This window comes from Neopelma chrysocephalum, unplaced genomic scaffold (assembly GCF_003984885.1).
Source record: "Neopelma chrysocephalum unplaced genomic scaffold, ASM398488v2 Primary Assembly neopelma1_45, whole genome shotgun sequence".
NCBI classification, from domain to species: Eukaryota; Metazoa; Chordata; class Aves; order Passeriformes; family Pipridae; genus Neopelma; species Neopelma chrysocephalum.
The window spans coordinates 13,171,712-13,187,940 of record NW_020897704.1 but is presented as its reverse complement, the minus strand read 5'-3'; the positions used below and the strand labels follow the sequence as shown (position 1 = coordinate 13,187,940).

Genomic DNA, 16,229 nt, shown 5'->3' with positions numbered 1-16,229 from the left:
TAAGACTTAAAAAAAAAAACCAACCAAACACACACAATAATTATTCTTTTGCTTTGTAGTACAATAAAACATGAGGTTTTTTATCAAACTTTGAGAATTTGGAGAACTAGGGAAAAAAGGTTTTAGATAAATAGCCTAAAGTTTTAGTCTTTCTGAAGCAAGTGTTCTCAGAAGCAGAAGCCAGAAAATTGGAAAAGATTATATTAGTAATAACTCTAGGCTCATAGTAGTAAAACTAAGCTCATAGAAGATGAGTGCCAATAGTAAAGATTGTAACAAATTTCTAGTGATTTTTTGGTGAGATTTGCAACTGAAAAATTAGGAATTTTAAATTTTTATCCAGAGAAAGACAGGACTTCAAATTTTGTCAGAATCCGAAGGAAAACATTTAGGACTTCAAGCAGAAGACAGTGAAATCAACTAAGATACTCTGGAGCTCCATTCTTGGGAAGACTAGCTATTACAGTCTTTTGGAGCAACTAAGAGCACAGGCAAAATTTTTTGTGAATTTGGATTTAAACACCTGAATTCCTAGTCCTAGATGATTATATGTCCTGTGGTTGATCTAGATTGTAGAGTTGAGAAGCTTATGTAAGAATAAGGCTGTTGGATAGCTGACATGCTAAATAAAAAACTGTGGAGAATTATGCCCACACTAAAATGGAAAAAATAAGAGAGAGCAATGTCATGTAGTTATCAGCCAGTCACACAGGAAGCATGTGCTGAAGAAGGAAATTTAATGTCTTCTGAGTTCAAGCCCAATGTTACAAACAAAATTACAAGGTAGAGAACTCCATTCCTGCATAAATAGTAGAAGGTAATGGATGTATTTTATTTTTTTTCCCCTTTGGCACATGCAATACATCATTTTCTGTTTGAGGAATTCACTTATCTAAAAATGTGACATACTGAAAATACATACAGAATTCAGTTACTTTTTTACTGAATCTGTAATATTACAGTAGGCAGGATTCCTTTCCAGCTACAAAATGCATTTATTTATGAAGTCTCACACTTCAGCTTACTCATGTGCTCAACTTTACTCCCAGAAGTACAGTGACTTACTGATTCCTATGTTTACAGGCTTGGACTTAAAGGAATAATAAAAGGCATTTGTGTTGTGTTTGCTGAGCGTGTTTCATTATGTGCTGTTGTTACTTTTACTCCTAGGAAATCCCTTGTGTTAGCCTTACATTCACGTTCAGGACCAGTTCACACCCTCCTGGGATGAACCAATGGAAGGGACTAACTGAAAGGTCTCAGCAAGTCACAAAGTCCTTTTCAGGCTCTTTGGGGGCCAGACAGAAAATCTGCCTGCTCGCCCTCTCAGCCACATGCTGGGACAGTTGCTCTGTCAGTGACAAGAATAATCTTGTGTTACAGATTGCCCTTTATCCCTGTAAAAATTAAACAAAATTATCTTAAAGACTGAAGCTGATGCAAAAGGACCTTGTATGAAGTTTAATTTCCTCCAAATATACTTTCAAATAAAAGACCAAAGCAAACTATGCATTTCTGGCACCACTGCCCTAGGCCCCAAGAACATAAACCAGTGATGATATGACAGTAAAATTTTATCCACATACATATACTCTAAAAAACTTATGCCCCCCTGTATGAAAATGTTGCAGAGAAACACTGAATCCTTCAGTCATCCTTTAGTGACAACATCCTTCACTCTTTCCTGATCTTAACAGCTATGACCTGCCATTCTACTCACCAAATTTCCTTGGTATCAGACCCTGAAAAATGCCATCCTTTCCTGATATGAAGACCAACTAACACACAGCTCTGCTTTGGGAAAACTGCTAGGGCTCCTTCCATTTACCCCCCCACCTCTCTGTCAAACTGCAGATGCCTGTGTTGGGGTCCTTCTGGCTCACAGTGCTGTCCACCTTCAGAAAGCAAAGTTAATGCACCAATTCCAGCACCTCTGCAGGGTATTATTTTAGATTAATACAACTGAAGTGAGAAATGAAGAGCTCATTCAGCTTGATTTGTCCATACTACATGTGAAATCAGAAATGCTTTCACCTGTAGGCCCTTTAAAATAGGAGTTTGTGTCACCACTTATTTAGCAAGGCACCTACTTATTACCTACTGCCAATATCATCTGTCTTAAAATGTTAACGAGCACTTTAAAAAATTCTGATCAATAAATTACTAGAGACTCCTAAGAAACAGAAAAATAACACCCACAGGATGCCCTTCCCCCATCTAGGAATATTTCCAATATTTCTTGCCATATTTATTAAAAGCTGCATGTTTGGCAGATGTCCTAGTGTTGTACATATATTGTGGTAAACATGGAGTTATTTAGAAATTTATTTTAATTATCAGAAAAATCAACAACTGCAATACTATACTAACAGAATATCTATAAATTCTAAATTAAGAAGTGGTGATCTCTTTACCAAAGTGGGCTTTAGTAGAGCAAAGGACTCACCAAAGAAGTGACTGTGGTGAAATTTGTGAAACTGAAGTATAATAAGATGTTAAGTCTTTCAATTCCTCTTTTTAGCCATTTGCTTCCTACCTTACTTCTGAACTAAAGAGCAAGACAAAATGCAAGGGCAGGGCTATAGAGAGTCTAATCTATTGACTCTCTTGTTCTCTTTCAAAATTCCTTAGCCCATATTTGTCCAGACCAGAGACTCTGCTCCCAGTAGCAGCAGGACACTCATGATGGTCTTTGGAAAAGGAGACCATTACACAGCCCTTGTCCCACCAGTGAAAACAGTACCTTGCAATGAAAGTACCTGTCCAACTCCTCTGCCATCTTCAGCTGTCTGTGCTCATGCATATCTTATTTCCAGATTTGTGGGGCCGTTTTTATTTTGTTCATTCTTTGAGCCTGCTTTTGTGAAGCCCCTCACACTCAGAGCTTTGCAACTCTGAGCAGGCCCCCACAGCACTACAGGTGAAACAACTTGCAGAGTACAGCTGTCAGTAATTTCTCGTTGTTTCCTTCCCCTCTGCACGTGCCTCTTCCACCTTTGGAACGCAAGTAATTCTGGGAGAACGTGAACTGAAGAACCCTGGTTTCCCATAGACTTATAGCGAGGCTGATAATGAGCTGTAATTGAAACTTTTCTCATTGCCAAGACATTTATATGGTCTCTCAACCATGTGAATCACTGTTTAATAAGACACAAGTTCATATTACAGCCTTTGGGACATTTACAGGACCTCTCAGCCCTACCCAGCTGCCTGTTTTCATGAAATAGCTTAATTATATTTGAGATAGATTTGAGTGAAACTGCCCAACAGCTTCAAAAGTTATTGGAGAAGTGAAGGAGACACAGCCAAGAACGATCGCATAGAGGCCTGTTTCCATAGGAACCTATAAGGAAAACAGCAATACAATTTGCAAGAAATTTCATTGCAGAGTCACTTTAATTGAAATTTTAAAAATATCTGACCATCCTTAAATCACATGCTGTAACACACAGTACAGTTTTCCTGCCTTCCCCCATTCACTACCCTGTCTGCAGACCCCTGCCTTCCTGTATCCTGCTTTCCTATATCCTGAAGGCACAAAAACTATACTTCTTAAAGTCAGGAGGTTGTTCTGCCTGTATTCTGTCAATCTCCCCTTTGGATGGAAACTATTTTTTTTAGGCAAGGCGAGCTTCACAGAAAGACATGCCAATTGCTACACTCCACTGCTCACACACACGTGTGAGGCATATGACAGAACTAATTAAAGGTAGAGCCCACATGAGGAGTGAGCTGAATATCACCTGCTGATCAGTGTATCCAAGTTCTTAGGCTGAGGGAAGCTCTGCAGGTTGGAGTGTCACTCTTTGGCTACTAAGGTCATTTGGGGTTTGAAGCCAAGTAGCAGAAGGCAAAGTGGTGAACACCTGGGAGGTGTCAGTAGATTTTATAGGAAGAACTGCCACCCCTCCCATTGTTATACCCTCTTCAGGTGTAGCACCCACCTGAACCATCAGCTCTGGCTTCCTGCAGCCACAGCAACTCAATGCCCATGAATAACTCAATAAACTGAGCGTGAGACCTCCGAGTGAAGTTACTCTGCAAACACCTGTAACACGGAGTTCCTCGAAGCCAACAGCTAACGCTTGGTTTTGCAGCCACCGCCCAAAGCCCGGCTGCCTCCGGTCCTTCCCGGTCACGAGCAGAGCTTCTGGACCGCACACCTTCCTCCGCTCCTTCTCGGGCAGCTCCCCCATCCCCGCGGGGCACGGATGCGGTGCCCCCGGGGTGGTTCCAGGCGCTGGCAGTCCCCTCGCCGCTGCAGCGGAGGCTCGGCCTGCCCAGATCGGGGCTCCCTGGCCGGGGGTCAGTGCGGGGCTCGCTGGCCCGGGGTCAGTGCGGGGCTCGGCCCGCCCGGAGCGGGGCTCGCTGGCCGTAGGGGCAGCGCCATCGCTCCCCCGGGCGCCCCCTGTCGGCCGGGGCCTGGCGAGGGTCGCCGCTCTCCCTCCCTCTCCCAGGGCGCCCTCGCTCCCCCCGCCCGGGCCGCTCTCCGCCTTCTGCCGGCCGTACCAGGCAGCCTCTCTCTCGGCCTTCACTACCGGGTCAGGCGAGGCGGGAGCGGAGAGGCAGCGCCCGCCTCGCTCCACCACCGACATCGACACCCCTCCTCCTCCTCCTCCCCGCGCCGCGGCCGTCCCCTCCCTCCTTCCCTCCCTCCCTCCTCCCCGCTGCCAGTTTCTCTACAACTAGTACATCCACGCGCAGGGTCCGGCCGCCGCGGCTGCCATGGATATCAGCTAAAGCCGGGCAGAGCGGGCACAGAGGCGCTCCCCGACCCAGCTCGCAGTCCCGCGGGGCCGCAGCAGCGGCGGCCGCTCCCGCCCGCCCCGAGCCTGCCCGGAGGAGCCCTGCTGCCCCGGGGAGGGGGGCAGAGAGGGAGGGAGGGAAGAAGCACGGACCGCAGGGAGGGAGTTGGGCAGAGCATCCCCACGGCAATGTCCAAGGGCTTGAAGAAGAAAAGCCACTGGACGAGCAGAGTCCACGAGATCGTGATCGTGAGGAACCCGGAGGGACAGCTGGGCTTCGAGCTGAAGGGGGGCGCCGAGAATGGGCAGTTCCCCTACCTGGGGGAGGTGAAGCCCGGCAAGGTGGCCTATGAGGGCGGCAGCAAGTTGGTGCCGGAGGAGCTGCTGCTGGAGGTGAACGAGACCCCCGTGGCCGGGCTCACCATCAGGGATGTGCTGGCCGTGATCAAGCACTGCAAGGACCCCATCCGCCTCAAGTGCGTCAAGCAAGGTAAGACGGACACGGCTCCCCCCTCCCCCTCTGCCCACCCCCTTGGGGGCCGGGGCAGGTCTGGGGGAGCTTGGGGGGGGAGCAACTTTGTTGCTGCAGTTTGACTTTCCCCCTCCCCGCCGGAGCCGCCCCCTCCCCGGCGGCGGGGGGAGGATGCGAGCGGCGCTGCGCGGTACCCGCAGCCGGGCGAATTAAATGTGCGTCAGTGACAGCGCTTCGCCATGCCGGGGGGGGGACGGACGGGGGGCGGCGGCGGCACCCCCTGCAGCCCCTGTCTCACGGGGACGGGGAACCGCCCGACACGGCCCCGGCCGCCCCTCCGGCTGCTGCTGCCGCGGGCGCTGTCGGTGGGGCCGGAGCGGCCGCCGGGCTCAGCTGCGGAGCGGGGCTTGCCCTTGGCTTCGCTTCGCCCCGGCCGCCTCGGCGTGGGGTCAGGGGCTGCCGCCGCTCGCCGGGTTCCCTGGTGGCACCCAGGGATGGCTTCAGCATCTCTTAAGTGTCATTAGCGGAAAAGTCATTCATTTGATCCCTGGTGAAAGCGATCGCTAATCCCAGGGAGCGGGAAGCTCAGAGCCGAGTGGGAGGACAGGCAGAAAGAAACTTTTGGGAGAGAACGGCTACTCTTGCCTCCCCTCTGTGTGTGTTTATTTTTGAAGTACTCTAATAGGTTAATGCATTTCCAGGAAAGTCAGTAAAGACGCCACAGATGCTGTTTACATGTTTGTTTCTGTGCTCTTTAAACTGTTCTGAGTTGAGCTCTCTGCAGCTGAACGCTCATGAGGAGGTTTTTGCTACCCTAGCAGCATTTCTGGAGTACAGGAGCTGCTCTGGGAACCGAGTCTGTAGGTGCTCCTCGGCCATGGGTGGTGCAGCGGCTGTAGGCGTATCGCTGAAGTACGCATTCCAGCCGGGCAGTGAGCCCAGCCATTGAAAACTTGGGAATTTCTGCGGTGGGAAGTTTTTAGATGCCATACATCAGAGGCGCTTGTGCTCTGCAACTGTAGCCATCAGCCTGTGCTCAGACGACACAGAGAGTCCCTCTGACTTTAGGTATAATTTGATATTTGACGGTTTATCGTTTGAAGCATAATTTGTGATACTTCTGAATACTTGAAGAATATGCCAATTATTATTTTATCCAAACATGACAGAACCAGTAAAAAGAATTTGACTTCCACTCAGGTCTTCAGAATGTACTTTATGATATATTCTGTTATCTCTTGAGGTCAAACCTCTAAATACAGATATGGTCTGGGATTTTTCTATTTGTCCTTATGGGTAAATTGTGCAATATGCTGTAGATCATATCTTGACAGTCAGGCAATGCAGGGAGACACAATAGTTCATGTGATAATGTGAAGATTAGAAAAGGGTATAATGGATTCTGTCTTGTGAGTATATTGCCATCTCTGGGCACCTTAGCACGAGGAAACCTGCTCTGTAGTTTCTTCTTTTTGTTAATAATTGTAGTGTGAGTGGTCTTACTGTAACAGGATTCAAAGAGAAGCAGCAGTGGAAGTGTCAAGAAGATAAGGGTGGAATTGTCTGTTATTTAAGTTCTTACTTTTTTTTTTCAGAAATCTTATAAATGCTTTACAGTAAGGCAAATTTAAGGTTACTTTAAGTTACTATATGAAACAGTCTCTGTCCCACCTCCTCACTGTTTTTCTAATATTTCTCTTTAAGTCAAAGCAACCACCAGTGATTCATTAATGTGTGCACCCTTAATAAAGTTACCTGTCATATGTGAATTAGGGACATTAGTCAGGCCTTTAGTTTGGGAATTAGTGCAAGTTTCTGAATGAGACATAAAGGATGAATTCTGAATTTCACCTCATTTTAAATATTTATGTCTGTATCTCTATACATCTGAGGAGTTCCGGTTACAATTTTGATGCAAGTTCTCAAAGCACTGGCCAGATGACTGCGTGTTTGGAAATAACAGTTCGGCATAGATTCTTTGACTGAGATAGACTTCCTGGCTGGAATGATCTTTCTTGTGCACCATCTTCCTTTACTTTGCCAAAGGGAGAGGCCTTCTGGATCCAACTTTCTGTTAAAAAAAAAAAAAAAGCCAATGGTTTGTGCATTTTACTACCTGTCTCCTCCTTCAAGCGTAAAACAGTGTAGTCCCTCCACCCCTCGGTGACAAAGCACAGGCAGCAGGAATCTACTCTACAGTAACATTACTATTCCCTTTGCAGCAGCGTGTAGGAGAGAAAAGGCTGGGTAATAAAATTTTTATATGTTTTTGTAACTTTTGTTCTCCCTTTAATTATAAAGCACCTTTAGTGTGCTGGAACAAGGTTAATGACTCCATTATCATTGTTTCCGCATAATTTATCAATGATATCTCTGTCAATTAGAGTAGCATGACCTTGAATGCACCATGTGACTGTAGCAGCTTCTTCAATGCTGCCTAGGAATGAAGTCAGAGAGAGAACTGTGGAGGTAGGACACGACTATTTATAATGCAATCCTTAAGAGACTGTGAGTATTTCTCTTGTTTGAAAGTTTTGACAATTCAGCACTGAAAATTCACTTGTAGGTGAAATCAGGGAATGGCTGATTCAATTTACAGGAATTAGCTTAGCTGTTTTGGAGTAGAGAAAATAAAGGTACTTTCATGATTTTTCATTATGTTGTGTTTGATTAAACACCCCCTCTTCAAAATAATTAAATATGTCATTGTTTATCACATTACCAGTCAAAATACTCCTTTTAAAAAGTCTTATAAAATATTACTGTTTTATGTTAGCTGAACATCTTGAGTTGAAAAACCAAACATATAATGTAGGAGTTGCTGTATAGCATTAGGAGGAGTAAACTTCATGAAAAACTGATTTGTAGTTCCGTGATGTGATCCAACATGAATTCTCCTAAGTGTGACACCTAATAAGTAAGGTTTTAATGCAGGAAATTATGGCCTGGTTTTGCACAGGAAGAAAGGACTGTAAGAACCATTATTATTATTTAACCTTAATTGTAAGAGTTCACAAAGAAGTATTCCTTAGAGACTATTTCCTGTTTGGGTTTTTTTTGTTAGTTTTTTGTTGGGTTGGGTTTTTTGTTTGTTTTGGGTTTTGGTGTGTTTGTTTGTTGGTTTTGTTTGTTTGTTTGTTTTGGTGAGCCACTTATTGTGCTACTATTGGCAGAACCACAGAGGTTCTCCTGAAACACATGGGGTGAAATCTTGGTCCAACTGAAGTCAATGGCAGAGCTGTCCTTGACATGAAATAAAGAAGGCAGGATTTCCTCTGCAAAGTCCTATGCTTTTTTAAATATATCCCTTCCAATGGGAGAATTTTATAGGGCAATTAGATTAGTTGGGCATATTGCAAATATTCATTATGATCTTCTCCTCTCTCCAGTGAAGACAAGAGCCTTATATTGCTGTTTCTTAAAGGAATACTTCTGAATTTCAAATGTGTTTGTTTTTACATGCTGAACAGTTTGGATTAAGTACTGTTGTCTTCCCACAGATGCGTAGTTGTAAAAGTAGCAATGTGTTAAGGAAAGGCATCTTTATTTGGATAAGTAATCACATGGGGAAGAGTCATGTGGGGAGCAATGTTGTCTCCGGTTCCATTCTCTGTTCATCACTGCTGTCTCAGATCCACAGTATGTTTCTTCATTAATTCTCATCAGTGGGCGACACAGGTCCATGATGTGCACAGACTCACTCCTTGAAGGGTTGCAGGAACAGCCCCCTCAGTTGTACTGCATAAACCAGGATCTTTATTCTTTGTAGAGTTATAAACGTCCACAGATACCCTCAGCAGAATCCCAATGAACAGTCTGAAAACATGGATTTCAGAACTCAGGAGCGTTGCAACAGGTTCTGTCCTGGAGCTGCTGCCTGATACATCTCCTTCTCAAGGAAAATGGTTTGGATGTACTATGTAACCAGGTGATCTGACAAACGAAACAATTTAATTTACTTTTAGAAGTATTTAATGGTATGACCATATGAAATATGAATAACATTAATACTTTATGTGGACACTTTCTAATATCTCAGATTTGACTCTAAATACTCAGACTTTAGGCTTCAACCCATACCACTTTAGCTCCTTATGCAAGAAGGCATTTAGTACACATAATGTAAGGAGGAACTTAAAACCAGTTTAATTTTCTCAGTCCAATCATTTACTTAATAGTAAGCATATGCTACAATGTTTTGCTGACTTGGGCACGTTTTCAAGTGTCTTCCCAATCAGGAGAACATTTGGAGCCTCATTAGGATGGATACAAGAGCAGTCAAGTTTGGGCAGGCTGCAGGCCTGCATCCTCCACATCTTATTCCTGGTAGCTGCAACAGTGGTTTCCCAGTGAAGACTAAAAGGACAGGAGGGTACTGTCCCAGCACTCATTGATTTGTGAGTAAGGGATTTAGTAGCCTTGTAGTGTTTTTTCTTAATGGGTTCATCCATAAGCTTTGCAATTAAAACCTGGCTTATTTTTTTTCTTTAGAAGTCTGTGACAAGCCTTTTGACAGAGAAATATGGGAATGCTGTGGTTTTCCACAATTTTTGCCTGCACATGTAAATACCATGTCAGCTAGTTAAAATGTTAGTATTTTGCTACAGACTTTTTCATACACGTATTCCTATGTATAGTTATAATTTAAAAGAATTTCTTTGCTTATTTAAAGTCATAAATAATCCTCTTCTATGTTCATTGAAACACTCTATGCATACAGATTGTCTTTTGGTAGTTTTTATCCCTGGGTGTCAATATATACTATCTTGCAAGATGGGAAAGTTGGATAAAATTATCTTCGTAAGAAGAACAGTATTTTGCAATAGAAGAAAGCTGCATGATTTTCCAGATTAAAAATATCACAAGGGTCTTGCAAAAAACAAACCCAGAGAACTCTGAAAACCTGCATGATTGTACTTCTGCTGTATAATGCATAGATAGTATTTGAAGGTAAACTGTACTTCAGACCTGTTTCTTTCTCCTAATTTTTGCTCCTTAGAATTTTCCTAACTCTTGAAATTAAATTCGGAGTTCTTTTTTTACCATTACTTTATGCCATTCTTCTGCTTGTCCATCTTAATTTAAAGACCATTGAAGCTGACTTCTGACTCATGTAGCTTGTGTTTTATTCTTCAGCTCTTCCAGAGAGCTTGTGATGTTTCATGTCAGGAACTCTGTGTTCACTGGCAGTAGAATTATGTTCATCAGTCTTTTTACTTCTCTGAGAATTACAAATGTGCCATTAAAGGATGGGGCCATGACTTGGTTAGTGCATCATTTCCTTGAAGAAATTAAATAATTGAGAGTGCTCTGCTTAGTTCTGTTGAGTCACATATGGCAAAGTTCATTTCACACTAACACTTGTCCATCTGTTGATACTGTTGACATCAAAGGAAAGTATTGGTGTGAGGGGGTAGACTTGTGTCTGTCTTATTTTATGCATCCTGTAACCTCACCTGCATTAATTCAGCATTTCATGAAAGATGTGGATTCTGAACTTTTGCTTTCACTGTTCCTGATCTTCTCCTTGCTCCTTATAGATGAGGAGCTCCTTTCATGACATGAAAGAGTTGATAAATTATTCATCTTCATATTTTGTGTACAAGAAGTAGTGTATACATGGAAAAAGTTCTCCTTCAGAGGGGATTTATGGGAGGAGGTGGTCACAACTGTGATTTAGAAAGGGTGATGGAAGGTGCTGCAATAATTACAGGAGCAGATGTTTCTTGTTCTCTTCCTCATGGTGGTGTAAACAAATAAAATCCTAAACTTTTTTTTTGCTGGGGAGCATCAAGGCAAAGGTCAAAGAACATAGTGCTATTGCTTGACTGTGCTAACATTCTGGAGTCATTTTTTTTCTTACGTGCATAGGTGTTTATAAATATGTGAGTATACATGTATATCTGGGTTGGGTTTTTTTTTTGAGATCGGTAGGAATTATTATCTGTAGGTTGAGAGTGTGTAAGAATTTGTGTAGTGTTGCTACAGTACTACTCTAGAATGCTTTTCATAAGAGTTTTGATGCATATATGTATATGATAGTTACATTGAACCCATTCAGTCTGGTGGCCAAGAATGGCTCATGATTCTGCAGCAGGAAATAAAATGGTCATAAACTTTGTAATAAGATTGAGAAGATGCCTACCCAAGCAGAGACAGTCTAGAGTGCAGGGTTGGAAGGTATTGATTTCAGTAGCAAGTGCCTGTCATTGGGTTTTGTTGCTGAATGTCATTGCAGTGCTGGCCTTAACTGAATTTTCTAAAGTCACAGGGGCTGTGATCCCAACAGTATCTCTTCAGCACACCTAGTTTGTAACAAATCAGCTTTTTTTCAAGCTCATCTATCCAGTAAGAAGGTGTTATAGTTTTCTGGCCCTTTTTACAGCTTTCTAACTGTAGGCTGAAACTACTCAATGGAAAGTGGAATGGCAGACAGAAGCAAGAGAAAAGAAAGATACTAAAAGGCTTTAGGAGAAAAGGAAGATACGAAAGGGCTTTAACGGAAAATATTTAGTGTTCCTAAACTGGATTTAAAATCCTCGTTGGTAATTGATAATCTCTAAAACAGTACTTACGGTTTGAATGTTCTTTTAATATTAGCCTAAAAAGTCTCATTTGTTCAAACCTCCTATCCATAATTTGGAGTCTTCACTAGAAGCTGAGCTGAAAGAAGGCTGTTGTTTGTGTGTATCTGCCATGTATTTATCCTTTCTACAACGTGTAAATGAACTACAAATGCATTATTCCTGAACTCTTAGCTCATGCAGATTGCTAGAATCCAGACGCTAATCAAAAGGTATGTTGCTGTCAACACAACACTACCAGATGTCTCATTCATATATATGTTATGATTAGTAATATATGAATAATGCTGTTTCACTCTGCTTATCAGCTTCAGATGTTTCTCCTGGATGTCTTTGATTATTTCCACAATGCATGAATTCAAGACAAAGGAAAGTAAGACAAGGAAAAAACTGGAGAAAATAAATTTGTGCGAAAGTCCCAGGAAAAAAAATTAGAGATTATTGAAGTACAATATTGCTGGTTTTAGAAATCACGTGTTCTGTTGTATTCAAGAGAGATGTACAGCCCTGGGGAGATTCTGCAGCACAAGAAACGTGTATTTCCTACGTCTGTCTTAGTTCCTCAACATATGCTGAAATCATAGAATCATTTAGGTTGGAAAAGACCTTTGTGGTGGACTACCAAGTCCACCAGTAAACGATGTCCCTAAGCATGACATCTCCAGGGTTGGTGACTCGACCTTTTCCCTGGGCAGTTTGTTCCAGTGCTTGACAGTGCTTTCAGAGAAGAAATTATTCCTAATATCCAGTCTAAATCATGTGACCCTGTGTTGCAACTTGTGCCCTATCGCTTGTTACTTGAGAGAAGAGACCAACTGCCATTTTGCTACAACCTCCTTTCAAGTAGTTGTTGAAAGCAATAAGGTTTCCCCTCAGCCTCCTTTTCTCCAGGCTGAACAACCCCAGTTCCATCAGCTGCTCCTCATCAGACTTGTGCTCCAGACCCTTCACCAGCTCTGTTGCCCTTCTCTGGACACGCTCCAGCACCTCAGTGTCCTTTCTGTAGCGAGAGGCCCAAAACTGAGCACAGGATTCGAGGTGCAGCCTCACCAGGGCTGAGTATGGGGGGATGATCGCTGCCCTGGTCCTTATGACCACACTGTTGTTGATTCAAGCCAGGATTCCATTGGCCATCTTGGCCATGTGGGCATATGCTGGCTCATGTTTAGCTAGATGTTGAACAGCACCTGCAGGGCCTTTTCCTCTGGGCACCTTTTCGGCCACTTTGCCGTCAGGCTGTAGTGCTTCATGGGATTGTTGTGGCCCAAGTCACTTGGCCATGTTGAACCTCACAAAATTGGTCATGACCCATTGAACCAGCCTGTCCAGATCCCTCTGCAGAGACTTCCTGCCCTTCAGGAGATAAATGCTCTTGCCCAACTCAGTATTGTCTCCAAAGTGACTGAGAGTGTCCATGATCCCCTCCTCCAGAGCCTTGATAAAGATATTAAGCAGGCTTGGCCCCAATACTGAGCCCTGGGGAACCCCACTAGTGACCAGCTGCCAGCTGGATGTAACTTCATTCACCACAACTCTCTGAGCCTGGCCATCCAGCCAGTTTTTTACCCAGCAAACAGTGCACCCATCCAAGCTGTGACCATCCAGTTTCTCCAGGAGAATACTGGTCCAAAGCTGTCCCTCTAAAATACCCACAATTAACTCATTCCAGAGGGAAAAATAGCATTTCCACTTCTTCATCTGAAAGCATGAGTTATTCTTAATGCATCTATGTTTCTTTCTCAAGTTCTCACAAAGCTTGTGAAACACGTTTCTTTAAGAAACTGCTGAAACAGTGGTGCTGCCTGAGAAGGAAGGGAGAAAAATATTTGTATAGGATGACTTTCATATGTGTGTGACCTTCCTACAGAAATGGAGATTTACCAGGTAGTGTTTAGTTACCACCCAGCCAGAACCACATGCTGTGTCCCTTCGGTGCTGAGATAGCACCTTGACCTCCCTGGCTCACTTTCTGCATCCTTCTCCTCTGGTACTGAAACAGTTATGGTGTCATTGACCTTGAGAAGCAGTGCAGGACCATAAACACTTAAGTCATGACTGTGCCTTTCTTTTCAGATCTCTCACCTTGGGAAGCAAGGGCAACAGTTCAGGGGTTCAAGACTATGTGAAAATGGAATTAAAAAGCAAGCATACATGTGTTTTATGGTTTTTAGACAAGACAAATTGGCTATGTCTGCTACTACAGAAAATCCATAGGTGAAGTAATGCCTCCTTAGATTTCTGTATAACATTTTTCTGACTCTTGAACCATCCTTGGTTCAGATCAGTGTACCTCATGGAGCTCCTCCATACACCTTCTTTACAAACCATGGAACCCTATCTGCCACCAATGTCTTTCTTTCTTGCCTGCTCCACAGCTTTTGTGCTACTGAAGCATCTTCCTGTGTCCCTGAAATTCACCTTGAACCTTTCAAGTAGTCTGTCTTTCAGGCCTGGCATTAGCAGCAACTAGTTTATTCTGCCTGTAAGATATATCTACCCTCTGTGCTCGAGTTTGCTTCAGAAAGCATGCAGAAACTTGTTTTGACACAAAATTTTGGCATTCCATGATTCCAGATCATGCCTGTTCTGATGGGAGAAAGCCTGGTAATAACAATCTCCCATTGTCCGTGGTCTGGGAGATACGTGACACAGCCTTGACAACATATGGTAGTTTCTGTAACCAGTGATGGCAGTCATTTCATTGAATTATTCAGAATTATTAAATGGTTCACAGAGTTCCCAGATTACCACGCTGGGGGCCAGGGTTTTCCTTTGGAAGTCTATTAGGTCAGACGCTGAGGACAAAATTAAGATCATTCACTCTCTGCAGTCATAGCGAGTTTGTTTTTAAAAACTCAGAAAAAAATATTTTGTCCTCACTATGCAGGGAAAAAAAGGAAAAAACCATAGAAATAGATTTCATCATTATGAGTAGTGCTGATGCATAGCAGAACAACTGGAAAATAATAGTAGGAGTATAATGGGCAAAATTTTCTACACTGTATACTAGCAAGTGAATTGTGTAGCTGTGTTAATGTAACATTAGTATTCCAGAGTGGAAATCCTTCCTGCAAACAGGTACAAGCTGTCTTTTATTACTTATCTGTTTAATCTTGGTATCTTTATATCTCACATTGTCCTTGCATTTGTCAGAATGAAATGTGCAATATGATTTGTGAAATTGCACATTTTACAGTGCTTTTTGTAATATAAAATTAAAAAAAGAATCTTCCAGCTTGGTTTCCTTCATGCCAATCATGAATTAATCTGCATATTTCTAATAAAATATAACCATTTCATAAAGCAACACCTAACTTGTCCTGCAGAAGCTGAGAGGAAACAAAAGTAGGGCATCAGACTCATTCCAGGCCATCCATTTCACATGTAAGTTCTTATAACGCACACCTTTCTTTTTGCTTAAACTTAGACTGAAAACTGAGGAATGGTCCTGTTTGTACCCCATATGAGTTATGCTGAGTAGTTTCTATCGTGTTACATTCATATGGCTGGTTCTTTAGTATGAAATGAAATGGCTGTGTTAGTTTCTGTTATTTCCTTACTAAGTCCTTCTTTGTGCTAAATCTGCATTAATAAATGTCACATAAGCCTCTCACATGCTTCCAAAATTGTATGTTAGTATAAACAAGGATTAATCCCATTATATTTTAATTCTCTGTCCTTGTTTTTTTTATAGGAACAGCATTTTATATTTCAAAGTGTTGCAGAGTCCTCTTGCAAGCTTAATAAGCTAATGGAGCACGTAGGTGCTCCCATCATGGAATCCTCATGGAATGGGAAAGGCAGCAGCTGCTCAACTCTTGTGTCAGACTGAGGGAGGAGGTGAACACTTCTTCAGGTTAAACTATCGAGTACTTTGGTTAGGTAAAGTGTAATTAACCCCCAATTTCCCCGCTACACTACTTATTTGCAAAACTCTCCTTGAAGCTCAGGTCTGCTGAGATGCTTACTCTGCACTTGACAGTATTAGGTGGTGTACTGTGATGCCTTCATTATGTTACAGTCATTACATACATTGTGTGTATATAAGTATATAATACAGTAATTGGTTTTGCTGGTATTTCTGATTTCTCTTTCCACCTGGGTTTGTTGTATCTGCCTATTGTCTCATGCATAAAGTCTGAAAACTTGTGGTGAGAGAAACTGCCTTCTTGTAACAACTAGCATGACAATTTCAAGTCGTAAGTCTCTCGTTTCTGTGGCAGTGTAAGGAAGTGTTTGCATTAGAGCCTAACATAATGACTTTCTTGGTAATAGTTATTGGAAATATTCTGTCTCATTTTAACATAGGATCTGTGACTCAGTCATATTTCAGTCTTGGTGATAGAAGCTGTAAGGTGAATAAAAGTTGAGCAATGTTTTTAGATTTAAGAGGATATACCTAGTTATTTCTAATGTGGAGCTTCTGTT

The 16,229-nt window shown here is 42.7% G+C and overlaps 1 protein-coding gene across 13 annotated transcripts in view; it reads left to right on the top strand.

The window, feature by feature from the left end:
- Positions 1-4,693: 4,693 nt before the first annotated feature.
- Positions 4,694-16,229, top strand: part of MAGI2 (membrane associated guanylate kinase, WW and PDZ domain containing 2) — a 735,331-nt gene continuing 723,795 nt past the window's right edge. For 6 of the 13 annotated variants that reach the window (XM_027679447.1, XM_027679440.1, XM_027679438.1 and 3 more), the window contains exon 1: positions 4,697-5,235. In XM_027679447.1, the coding sequence (XP_027535248.1) occupies positions 4,935-5,235 (301 nt within the window). In that variant the 5' untranslated portion in view covers positions 4,697-4,934. Of the gene's footprint in view, positions 5,236-16,229 lie in introns of all 13 variants that reach the window. The other 7 variants (XM_027679445.1, XM_027679443.1, XM_027679444.1 and 4 more) reach the window with 3 other exon arrangements.